Source organism: Glycine soja, chromosome 8, assembly GCF_004193775.1.
Source record: "Glycine soja cultivar W05 chromosome 8, ASM419377v2, whole genome shotgun sequence".
NCBI lineage: Eukaryota > Viridiplantae > Streptophyta > Magnoliopsida > Fabales > Fabaceae > Glycine > Glycine soja.
Window position 1 is genome coordinate 2,099,199 of NC_041009.1, and position 13,402 is coordinate 2,112,600.

Genomic DNA, 13,402 nt, shown 5'->3' on the forward strand with positions numbered 1-13,402 from the left:
CAAGTGAAGCACAATCACTAATCATTTTCTAATTACATGAAACTTTTAATATTTTCTTAAGTAGGAAGTACAACATGGTTCTTTTGGCCTAAAATACATAATTTTTTTAAGTATATCAACTTCTTAAATGAATTTTAATATTTTGAGAGATTAGCTCTTAATACTTAGTTGGGAGATATCTAGGTTCAGCCCCCTAAAAAAAAAATTTTATAGTTGTCACTTATATCAAAATTAGATTCTAAATTTCTAATATACACTCCAAAAAAAAAAATAGTGAAGGTAGCTTGGTAGAAGAATGTCACTATTAAGCCATTCAATTGTTGTTGTTGACTTGTTGCAGCTTCATGTATCACAAACTAATATTATTACTTGTTTACTTGAAAATTTCCTCAAAGGTGAAAGCAGAAGGAAAATGGGCAAGGATGGATCACCAAAACATTATAGTCAGTTTGATTCAAAGAGAAACCGTATGACATGGATTTTAGGAGTTAGTGGACTATGCATTCTATCTTACATAATGGGCGCATGGAAGAACACTCCATCACCCAATAGCCAATCTGAGATCTTCTCAAAAGTGGATTGCAATATTGGTTCAACTTCAGCAGGCATGTCATCTTCTTCAGCAACTGAATCATCATCAACTAATTTAAATTTTGATAGTCACCATCAAATTGACATCAATAATTCTGGAGGGGCACAAGAGTTCCCATCATGTGACATGTCATTTAGTGAATACACGCCGTGCCAAGATCCCGTTAGAGGTCGCAAATTCGATCGAAACATGTTGAAGTATAGGGAGAGGCATTGCCCAGCCAAGAATGAACTACTAAACTGTCTCATACCTGCTCCACCAAAATACAAGACTCCTTTTAAATGGCCTCAAAGCAGAGATTATGCTTGGTATGACAATATTCCACACAAAGAGCTTAGCATTGAGAAAGCTATTCAAAACTGGATTCAAGTTGAAGGTGACAGATTCAGATTCCCTGGAGGAGGTACAATGTTTCCACGTGGAGCTGATGCATACATTGACGACATTAATGAGCTTATTCCCCTCACAAGTGGTACTATCAGAACTGCAATTGATACTGGTTGTGGTGTAAGTTAATCTATATTCTATCCTCATTTATGTCTATGCCTCTATTTATTTTTTTTGAGTTTAATTTCTATGTGTTATCAATAAGAAATTTTTTAGACCATCTATCAATAAGAAATCACGGTAGATTAGATATGACTTTTAAAATGATTACTGATGAAGCCGATAAACTTACATACATATGACCTTCTAACTAGATGTGACAATGTAAAAATCTTTACTATGCGTGCACTATTTACTATCTCCTTTTTATTTAAGTTTATTTGTTGTAGCCTAGTGCTTCGAACTTTGGACAGTTGAGTTTAATAGGTGATTTATCATAATCAAATCAAACGTTAGGACTATATATGCTTTTTTGGTGGGAAGGATGTGTTGCTTATACTTAATTCCTTCTTGCACTGTAAAGGTTGCGAGTTGGGGTGCTTACCTTTTGAGAAGAGACATCCTAGCTATGTCTTTTGCACCAAGAGATACACATGAAGCACAGGTCCAGTTTGCGTTGGAAAGAGGAGTTCCAGCAATGATTGGCATCATGGCTTCACAGAGGATTCCATACCCAGCAAGGGCGTTTGATATGGCTCATTGTTCTCGCTGCTTGATACCTTGGCACAAACTTGGTATTCACACTTCTTACATTATGATGACCAACTATTTTCATTGGCTATCTAATTTAATAAGGAAACAATTAATCAAACAAGTAGTTACTCAAGTACATATATACAATTAAGGCATTAATTATTCTTTCAACAATTAAGTTGTGTTTGTTTTAAGCAGCAATACTTTCTTTCTTTTTTTCATTTAGATTAGTCATTAATTCTGTAATTTCCACCCCACAGATGGTTTGTATTTGATTGAAGTGGATAGAGTTCTGAGGCCAGGTGGCTATTGGATTCTCTCTGGCCCACCAATTAGATGGAAGAAATACTGGAGGGGGTGGGAAAGGACTGAAGAGGATTTGAAGCAAGAGCAAGACGCTATTGAAGAAGTGGCCAAACGCATATGTTGGACAAAAGTAGTTGAGAAGGATGACCTCTCCATTTGGCAAAAGCCTAAAAACCATGTTGGATGTGCACAAACTAAACAGATTTACAAAACACCACACATGTGTCAATCCGACAATCCTGACATGGCTTGGTAATTCTTTTAGACCATTTCTATTACAGCAAAACTTACAGTCTCATAACTACTTTTAGTGTTGTATCAAAATCAACATCTCATCTTAGTAATCATTGTTTTCATTTCAATAACTAAATGAGCGTAAAAGATTCTTACAGTGTCATCTGCCTTAAAATAGCGTGTTAGTTTCATGTTTCTGACTTGAGTTTCCAAGTTTTGGGTGTGATTTTAGAAGTTAATAGTTATAAGTTTCACATTCCAAAACATGATTCATTTATTCTCACGTGTTTTCAAACATGCATCTTTTACTCCTTCCAACGTGAAAATAGAAAAATATATGCATTGAAACACACAAAGTCACATCAACCATGATATTTTGTATCAGTTGACTTTATAAATTTTCTTTAACAATATATTTTTTATCAATCAATATTAATTATTAGTTTATTAATTTTTGTTAATGCAAGGAATTTGAATAAATGATGTTTCCCTTCAACTACCAAATGAATCTTATAACTCCACACTAACAATTGTATAAAAACTAAATTCAAACTATTGCCAAGACGAAATGTCTATTTTGATAATAGCACTAATAATGTCATATTATTGCATCTAAATTTTGTCCTTTGTACTATTGGTAGGATAATTTACATTTCTTTGTTTAATTGCATTGAAAAGGTACCAAAATATGGAAAAGTGCATAACTCCGTTGCCAGAAGTTAGCAGCGCAGACAAAGTAGCAGGAGGGGCACTAGAAAAATGGCCTAAGCGTGCATTTGCGGTCCCTCCTCGAATTAGTAGTGGTTCAATACCAAACATTGATGCGGAGAAATTTGAAAAGGACAATGAAGTATGGAGGGAAAGGATAGCACATTACAAGCATCTGATTCCTCTTTCCCAAGGGAGATATAGAAACGTCATGGACATGAATGCTTATCTTGGTGGATTTGCAGCTGCCTTAATCAAATATCCAGTATGGGTTATGAATGTTGTTCCCCCAAATTCAGACCATGACACTCTTGGTGCAATTTATGAACGAGGTTTTATTGGAACTTACCATGATTGGTGTGAAGCTTTCTCAACTTATCCAAGAACATATGATCTCATCCATGCTAGTAATGTATTTGGCATATATCAGGATAGGTAGGCAAACTTATATATGGACATTATCTCTACCTCTCTAGCTTATGTTATTAATTGTGTCTTAACTATTCTATAGTGTTGAAATGGATTAATTGTTGTGTGTGAAAGGTGCAACATTACTCATATACTACTGGAGATGGATAGAATTTTGAGGCCAGAAGGTACTGTAGTATTCAGGGAGACAGTGGAGCTTCTGGTGAAGATTAAAAGCATTACTGATGGAATGAAATGGAAAAGCAATATCATGGATCATGAAAGCGGGCCCTTCAACCCTGAAAAGATTCTTGTTGCTCAAAAAGCTTACTGGACTGGCGAAGCTAAAGAGAAACAAAACTAACATATAGGGCTTCGTTCTTTTTCCTTCTTTTTTATGAATACAACTTCGTTCGTATACCTTTTTGTTTTCCCTCTTAGAAATTAAACTGTAATTAGATGTTTGTTTTAATTCCTTACCTTACTTTCTTTTTCTTGTCATACTCTTTCTATTTTATTCCCTTCACATTTTTTTCTTTTCATATTCTTTCTATTTTATTCCCTTTTTTGTAACAAGAGATAAATTCTATTCCATTCCGTTATTTAAATGAATCGATTAAACCTCCCAAATCATTATCTTATTTTATCATTACCTATTTATGTTTAAGGTTTTCACTTTTCATTAATTAACAATAAGCCAAAATTAATTTTATCACTAAGAAAAGAAAATACTATACTTTTTTAATTATAACTGCTTATTTATTCTTCGTCTATTGATTTACTTAAGTATTGTGTGAATGATAAAATTAAAGATGCTTGGAAGTTAGAATGCAACATTACAAAACCAAAATCGTTGATCTAATACCAGAGCTTTTGTAAATTTATTCTTTTTTTTCTTCCACTACCTCTCTTTTCTACCAGAGCTATTTAGCTTTTTTCTCTCACAAGATTGACTTCGCTTCAGTTAATTTATACACGTCGATGAAAATCTTTCATAACAAATAATAACATTGATAGTTTATGACAAATTTTACGCAAGTTAAAGTTTTAATTGCAGTACACATAAATGTTCTGCATCACAAAAACAAGTTAAAAAAAAATGCGCTGTTTCCATAGAGAAAAAAGAGGGTAGTGCAATATACGATATAAAAAAATAGGATATACAAATAGTATTATGGACGGAAGCATGTGAAAAAAATGAAGATTAGGAATACAGAAAGCTAGAAGTAATATTATTGAAGGAAGCACGTGAAAGGACTCAAGCAATAAGCGGCAACATGGAAGGAAGTTCAAGGTAGAGATTATTTGTAGGATGAAATTTAAAGAAGCAAATCACCTTTTTATCAAAGGGAGAAAAAAAAAGTCAAAATTGGATAACTCTGATTTATTTTCTTTTACTTGCTAAATTTAAGCCCCAGTTGAACCAAACCAGGCAGTATGTCAATCCCCGGGGTAGTTGTGGTGCAACTGCAACGGCAAGCATACATCATACAAAGCAAAAGTTTTCGCCCATAATCTCATTTTATCTGACTTCAGAACTCAAGCTATACATAACTGTAAAACATGCATGTATTACATACAGCATCTTCTTTTTACTAATTCAGAACAGACATTCAGTAAACAGAAACCGAATAAGCAAAAGGTCTCCAGATAAGATTTTCATTTTTTTCTTCAGAAGAAATAAATAAAACACACAGATACACAAAGCTATAATATAGTCACCCCTTCACTACCAGAGTTTCATCTTGCCCCCAAATATTCCAGTCTATGTTTTTATGACTTTTTTGCATTTGCATTTGCATTTGCATTTGCTTTCACAGGATCAGTCAGCAGTCATTGGTTGAGTCATGCAACACCTGAACCGGGCCTTCCGAACTGTTGTCATGATCTCATTCTCTGCATTCTCAAGCATTCCTACAATTTCAGCAAATGGTGGCCTAACATCAGGGTTGGGATCCCAGCATCTTGTCATGATGTCACGGAGAACAGGTAGGCAATCGTTGGGTATGATTGGACGAACATTTTTGTTGACAACTGCAAATGCAGCCTGTACTGCTGTCATGTTCTGAAATGGAAGCATACCGGTAATGAGTTCCCATAGAACAATCCCAAAGCTATATACATCCACTTTTTGTGTGTAAGGCCTATGCTGGATCATCTCCCTGCAGTAGATCAGCAAACAACAAAATCTAAATACCACATCAAATTAATTTTTTAAACAAGAATATAAAACACTTAAAACTAATTATGAATTTCTGCATTTCAAACAAGATGGATAACTGGAATTTAGTAATATCATGCATGATGAGTGGAGCTGTCCATATATATTTTCTCCCCTATACCATTATTTGCTGAACATAATAATATAGCATAAATCTCCCCTATACAGTCAGTATTGATTACCAGCTAGTTCTAGAAAGCTATCAACATCCCTCTTTCAGCAGAAGTAGTCTTAGAAAGAAATAAGACAAAGAAAGAAAATGGTAGATATATCATTATAAGAAAATCTGAAGAAAGTCATAAAAAAGAATAACAACTAAATAGCATTCTAATTCCTCTGAATATCTATCAAGGAAGTTTCATGGATGTTGCCCTCTGAATAGAACCAAAGAGAATCAACCAAAACAATCCCATCTCAAAGCAAATCTAAGTGTAAAATGTTTGCCAGAAAAATCCAAGCATTTACCTCCAAACAAAAAACAACACCATATAGCATATAAATAATAACATTAAAACACTTTCCCTTTACTCCTATAAACCCTGAGGGCACACCCAAGATCCACCAGAAAGTTAGCAAAGTCAAAAAAATGAAAAGATTCCAGTTCTTTCCACATGATTTCCAAGCCATTTTTTATAATATTTTCAAAGTAACACCAAAAGATTAACAAAAGTTTCAAATTTATCTAAAAGTATTTGACGAGAAAAATCCAAACATTTGCAAGGGGATGTCATGCTTAGCTTGTTTGACATACAATACATGCCTGTCAGAACACCCTAAAGAATAACAGCACTAAACACAAGCCTTAATCCTGTTTGAGTCAGCCACAAGAAACCTAATCTTACACATTCATAATCCTCCATAGAGATTCCATGTTGTCATTTCTGTAAGAAGAATAAATCATACTGCCCAATACAGTTAAATTAACTAATCAAACAGTGTAACAGTTCAAATCAAAACACTCAAGACATGTCATCAAATATTAGGATATACCAGCACATAAATAACGCACATGCAATCAATATCAAACCTCCCTTAATACACAAAGGTCCAAACCAAAAAACAATTACTGGGACCTATTTCAACACAGAACACATAGTGGTTAAAAAACACAACAAATTAAACATCAAATAGAAACATAACTCCCACATCATGCAACGACCATTAAGCACAAGATAAACTGCAACATGATATGCATTAGAAAATGCATGAATGCAATAGGATATAACGCTACTATGATATTGCAGGCTGTAATGTAGGGTTGTGGCAACTGTTAACCACCCATGCATTGTAGCTTGCCAAATCATGCCAATATTCACCAAATACCCAATCCAATAAATACCCATGATATGGCGTGTGAATACATATCCAATAAATATCCATGCACCGTAGGTCGCCAAATCATGCCAAATTTCAGATAATAAACACATAAAAGACCAGAACATAAAGCTGTTTTCACTACCTAAAGCCAAATACAAGAAACAAAATTCACTCGCCAGAATCGCCCTACAAAATACCAACAATTGTCATAAACAACTTAGCTCCATTACCCTAGCTTAGCAGCTTACCCTAAACCACAATAATATTACTAACTTAAAACCAAGCTATGGCAATTTTGATTTATTAAACTTTTGGTTGACATTGGCTAGTAATTAGAAAGCATGCTTTTTATTGGGACAAACACATGTATATTGGATTTGTCGGATGAATGAACCATAGATTTTAAGCATTGCTCTACTATACCCAAAGCTTTATCAATGATCCCCTAAGCAGGATTGTCAACTCTACCACCAAAATATTTGCATGATAGGAATTAGTTGCTAGATTGCAGAGTGCAATGCATCTACACAAATATATCAAGCTGCTGAGATGTGAGAACATAAGTAAAGGGAGAAAAAAAAAACCATGAGATTCACAAAATCATCCAGCCAAAATTTTCTAGGCTCGGATTAAAAAGTTTGATTGTATATTCCATGTGGATGCAAAATACATCTTTCATTTTCCAAGTTAGGCAGGCTGGGGGACATAAAGCAGAAAATAGATGAGAAAAAAAATTGATGGCACCATTGTTAAAAAGAGCTTATCAGCCCTAAACCATGACTGTGCACAAGTCAAAAGAAAAACAAAATAGTTTAAAACGAATATAAAGAAGTAGGATCCAAAAACAAGAGCTATATTTTTAAACTGTCATGTTAAGTGCAGCTTCCAATGATGGCAACTTTCAGAAATTAGCATTATCATCAGAACTCAGATGATGAAGCTCAAGCTGCACGTTGATACTTGAGAACAATTATTTTTTCTGTAGGGTTAGTCTGATGCAGTGTAGACATGACCTTACCATTTGAGTCAAAACAAAATAGACAGAAAGAGATTTTCTTCCACTTCTTGGCGCATAAAACATAATGATAAGAAGACAGTGTGAGAACATGATTAAAAGAAATGTATATCATAATTATAATCATTATAGTAACAAATATTTAGCTAAAAGTAAAAATTGTAAAAACAATAGAACAAGATTTACCAGCTTTGGCGATATTATAAACAGAAACAAAAACATTGTACACCAAAAATATATATCTAAAGGAAATTGCATAATTACCATTTCTGTTCAGGATCACAATTCACAAACAGCTGGTTAGGAACAAAGAAAGCATGATATAAAAACAAAAACAAGCAGTTGTTTGTTAGCTCTTAGCAGCATTTTAAATTTAAGCAATATTCCCTTCAATGAACATCTTTAAAAAAATTAACCATAATCGAGAAGCTCTCCAAAAATCATTCCAAAAAAGAAGCTAGAATGCATATAAAATTATAAGTATAAAAAAAGAGAATAGCAAATGATCTTACGGAGCCATCCAACGGTATGTTCCAGTCTCGGGTGTCATTCCTTCAGTTTGCACCTCAATACGAGCAACTCCAAAGTCAGCAATTTTAATTGACTTGTCACCAAAAATCAAAAGATTATCAGATTTCAAGTCCCTGTGGATCAATAAAAGGCCATGAACATAAGCCATCCCCCTTGCAACATCCAAAGCTTGTTTGACAGCCAATTTGAGGGGAACTGAGCGGTTTTGACGCTTCATTAAAAATTGTCGAACCGAACCACCTTTGGCATACTCAGTTACAATGCACCATACCATTGGCTTGCGGCACGCACCAATGAAACGAACTATGTTAGGATGCTTTAGTGTGGCCAACATCATGACCTCCTGCTGGAACTGTTGCTCCATCAATTGAGCCTTTGCTGGATCATTTTCAGGCCTCTCCAAGATTTTAATAGCAACATCTTCACCATTGTAAGTACCTCTGTAGAGTTTCCCAAAAGCTCCTTGAGCAAAAGGCTCACCCATATTCAGTTTCCTCAAATCAATTGTCCACTCATCAAAATTGTCAAGCCCTTCAGTCGGAGAACTATTGTCCATTAGAGCTTGAGCTAAAGCATCATCACTCAAAGCATGGGTGACTCTTCCCCGACGATTGGCACTATGTGCAACAGAGTAGTTATCATTGGCACGCCTCCGTAACCCTTGGTGGTCCAACATGCGAGTATGGGAATCATTGGACCCAACACTGCTATTATCGATAGACATCGCAACAGATCCTCCGCCGTTACTTGTCTGTAAGCTCCCAACGCTGTCAATTGACATATTGGTACCCTCCCCCAGCTTATGGTAAAAGCCTTGAGAGAAATCATAGTAGTTGTTATTATTCTTGTTGAGATCTATTATTCCCGGGAATTTCGCACCACCTTCCAACATTTTTCACACAGAAGAGCAAAGCCTTCAAGCTTTTTTATTTCTTCAGCATCAGAAACTGAAAATCAAACCACACCTGGAGAAACCCTAGAACCAAAATAAACCACAAGAATTTAGCATGTCAACATAATAAGAATTTCAATTACAGCAACAAAAGTAACATTCATGGTACGCATTTGTCTCATCATCAATTGCTGAAACCAGTGGGGAAAAAAAAACTAAATATACTCCAATTACAATCCGGATTTATGACAAAAGAAAAAAATGCAAAAGCTGGTCTAGTTAACATCACCAAATAAATAAATAAAAAAACACCCCCGGTATCCAACACCATCGGTTCTTTCCAAAATTAGAATCAAATGTATATGACACAAGTTGTTGAAAAAAGGAAAAAAAACAATTAAACAAGCATAAAACGCTCTATCGAAACAAGTTCCAATAGTTAACCCTCAAAGACCAGATTCACGACCATGCCCTTGTGCAAATCAACGCAAACCAAGACTTCTCTGAAACACAACCACTTTCCAAGAGAACGATTACAAAAATTAACAACAATTAAAGAAAAATCATCGATTAGAAGCCACAGACCCACTAGATACACATGCCTTGCACATCAAACCCAAAAGCAAGCAAAATTCAAAGAGAAATCGTCAAAAACAGCACGCAGTGAGACCGAAACACCGACAAGGCACAAACGAACTCCAGAATTAAAAAAAGAAAAGGAAAAAAAGCTAAAAATAGAAATTCCGAAACCTCTAAAACCAGCTTCGCAGTCAAATCTCAAGCGAATATTCACGAACTAGTCACTGATCTCACGAAAAAAGCGAAAACAGTGAAAACCTGAACAAACCCTAAAATCTGAAAAAGTTGAGAAACAAAAAAAGTTAAGAAGACGCGGATACGCATACCTCAACGGAGAGGGCTTAAGTTAACGCGAGCTGTGATAAGAGGGTGGTCGAATGGAAGGTGAAGAGATCGAAGAGAGAAAAACCAAAGGGAAATGGACAAGATTGAGTTCTTCCCGTACCAAGGAAGCCAGAGACCAGAGAAGAAGCGCAGAAGAAAATGAAACGGATGACTTTCTTTTTGGTTTTTCTATACTATTTATTTGTTTGTAAAGTTTATTTTTATTTTATTTTATTAATGCCTAATCTTTTTCCCTTTTGTCTTCATTACTCGTTTTTCTTCACTCCTTCTAATCTTCTTTCTATTTATTTACCAATTAGTACTTATTTATTTTCTTTCAAGCTTACTAACTCATTTATACCAATATTTCCTTTAGTAGAAGTAATTGGATAAATGGTAACAATAATATTTTTTTTAACATAAAATCGATAGATACTTTTTACTTTTAATATGATGACCTAAATAAAATATTCTTTTTTATTAATAGTGTCTCTTTTCAGAAATAATTTTATCTAAGATTATATTATATAATATTAAATGAGTATCTCTTCGTAAAGTTTTGAAATTTTAGCTTGTTAAATTGTTATTAATTTCTACTGATGATCCGACTCTTATTAATTAATATTGCACTTTTGAGTGTATTTTTTAACAAATATAAAATTTTGTAATAAATTTTATCTAGTATTAATAATTAATAAAGTATGTGCTTAAAAAATAATGTGATAAAAATATGTTAAGCACTCTTCATGACACACTTGGGGGTAGTATCGGGTACCCGCGGCGCACTCACACTTTTTTTGCGTCCCCGCTTAATACGCTAAGCGTTTTTACGTTTCTTGACTTTTTGGTCCAAAACCTACCCTTCGTTATCGTCATCGCTAACCCCCACTTTGGCACTTTCTTTTACCGTCAAAGTCAAAATAAATGCTGATAGCTAATATAAATGCTGAATACGTAAAAAAAAAATAAAAAAAAAATATATATATATATATGCATTTATTGTTACCGAATATAAAATATAAAATGGAAATATCCGAGAAGAAATTTGTGATGCTCTTTATTTCAATATAATTATCGTTGTTACATATTTTACACAAACAAAACAACTAATAAATAAATATAAAAAATAATAATTTTACAAACTTATTCTTATTATAATTGATTTTGTTGTATATCGTTGATATCATAAATGATATAGATGAAAAAAATTAAAATAATAATTATTTTAAGAATTATTTTTATTATTATACGATAGTTATCATAAAACAGAGAAAATAATAGTTATTTTAAGTTTTTTTTTTTTTACTTTTGGATCTTAATTTATGGAAATTCTCTTCTTAACAAATTTCATTTGTCTTACACATATTAATATGCAATTAATTTTATGTAATAATAATAGAAATATGTGTGTGCATTAAATGTGATATATATATATATATATATATATATATATATATATATTAATTTAAGAATAGTTATTAATGTAACATTTAATACTCTTAATATATATATATATATATATATATATATATAACATTTTGAGAATAGTTATTAATGTAACATTTAATACTATTAATATATATTTTGAGAATACCTGAGTGTTAGTAAGATATATTATCAATTATATTTTTAACTTAATTTTAATGACTAATTAAAATATAATAAAAAATTTATTAGAATCAGTAGTCTCACTACATTAAAAGTGATATTTTTTAATTTCTAATGAATTTTAATTAATAATAAATAAATTATTTTTATAAAAATGTATTATTGCCAACATTTCTAATTTATATAAAGATATAAAAAATATACTTTTTATTGTATAGTATAAATCAGTGTATTTATTAAATGAAAAATATTTATTAGACCCAATAAATATAATAATTGTTTATTGAGAATATATTATTAAAAAATAATTATTATAAAAGTTAATATCTCAACCTATAAACGTATATACTAAAATATATTAAAGATTACTAATTTTTATTGTTTAAAATAGATCATTGAGAATAAATTATTTTAATACAGTAATATAAAAAATTTATGCATTAAATTTTGTTGTTAATTACTAGCAAAAAAGAGGCAAATTGACATTGCGTCTCTCTCTTTTTCTAGTAACAACAAAATATAAGATAAATGGTAAATGTTAAATATAAAAAAAAAGATTCATAATAAAATGTTAATGTTACTACTATTAAAAAAAAATTAAAAACATGTGTTTAGCTAAATATATATATATATATATATATATATATATATATATATATATATATATATATTTAATTTAGTTTGTTTTAAAAATATGATTATTTCCCACTAATTGTTTAAAACTTTTTGTCAAACAAAAATTATTATTTCTTAAAACTCGGTAAAAATTTATACCAATTGAACTTGTTTAATTAACATAGAGATCATGAAACTTGAGTAAACTTTGTTGAGTTTTTTTTAAACTTTTTTTCTTATTTCATCACAAGATCCATTACTTGGAATTGTGATGTTTTTCTTGAATTCAACTCCTCGTTTAACTATTGTTTTTCTTTTACTTTTCTTTATCTTCCCTTCATCAAACGAGAGTATTGACATTGATTTCAACTTTCTCAATACGTTATTTATGTTTGTCATGCTTAATTGTACAAATTTCAAATTGATCTATATTTCTCATTTTTGCCTTGGTTAGGAATAAGGCAACCGACGGTCCTTTCCTAATTGACATACTATCATGTGAAGTTGAATATTTTTAGATTCATTAGGAAATCAACTAATCTATCTATAGAATATTTGTAGAAATTTTTTCAAAATACACAAATAATTAAATCACCTTAACAAGTATGTTTGAGTCCTTATGAATTTTATGTTTGGTACAAAATTGTCTCACAAAGACAATTGCAATATCCTCTTAGTTATGGATTGACTTAAGAGTAAAAGCAAAAATCATATGGGGACATTGTCTCTCAAAGTCTTGGGAAATGTCTATCATATTGTTCATTTCAAACTCGTTGTTCTAAATCATTTTTTGGGCTAGTTATTTTGTCTTATGAACTTTGGGCAACTTCTTAATTTATTTCTAAAGGTAACATGATGCTTCATTTATTGGATCTACAATCTTATTGTCCCCACGTCATCATTGATTTGTTATAGTATAAGTGAAGTGCGTTTGTGTTTTTCAAGCCTATTTTGATTGTTATCGTTGTTTTA

General features: G+C 32.0%; 2 protein-coding genes across 3 annotated transcripts; one reads left to right on the forward strand and one right to left on the reverse strand.

Moving 5' to 3' along the window:
* The first annotated feature begins 394 nt into the window (after positions 1-394).
* LOC114421443 (probable methyltransferase PMT18) lies at positions 395-3,822 on the forward strand. The gene is made up of 5 exons (XM_028387356.1): positions 395-1,099; positions 1,503-1,713; positions 1,933-2,230; positions 2,891-3,355; positions 3,464-3,822. Exons 1-5 carry the CDS (start codon positions 413-415, stop codon positions 3,690-3,692), a joined length of 1,890 nt encoding a protein of 629 aa, XP_028243157.1. The 5' UTR covers positions 395-412; the 3' UTR covers positions 3,693-3,822.
* Positions 3,823-4,814: 992 nt separating this feature from the next.
* Positions 4,815-10,391, reverse strand: LOC114421099 (serine/threonine-protein kinase STY13-like). Of its 2 annotated transcripts, XM_028386893.1 has the most exons (4): positions 10,210-10,391; positions 10,055-10,107; positions 8,394-9,388; positions 4,815-5,490 (listed from the first exon to the last, which is right to left on the reverse strand). In XM_028386893.1, the coding sequence occupies exons 3-4, from the start codon at positions 9,302-9,304 to the stop codon at positions 5,151-5,153; spliced, it is 1,251 nt and encodes a 416-aa protein (XP_028242694.1). In that variant the 5' UTR covers positions 9,305-9,388; positions 10,055-10,107; positions 10,210-10,391; the 3' UTR covers positions 4,815-5,150. The 2 variants fall into 2 exon arrangements, with proteins under 2 accessions (XP_028242694.1, XP_028242693.1); XM_028386892.1 differs by lacking the exon at positions 10,055-10,107.
* Positions 10,392-13,402: the final 3,011 nt, after the last annotated feature.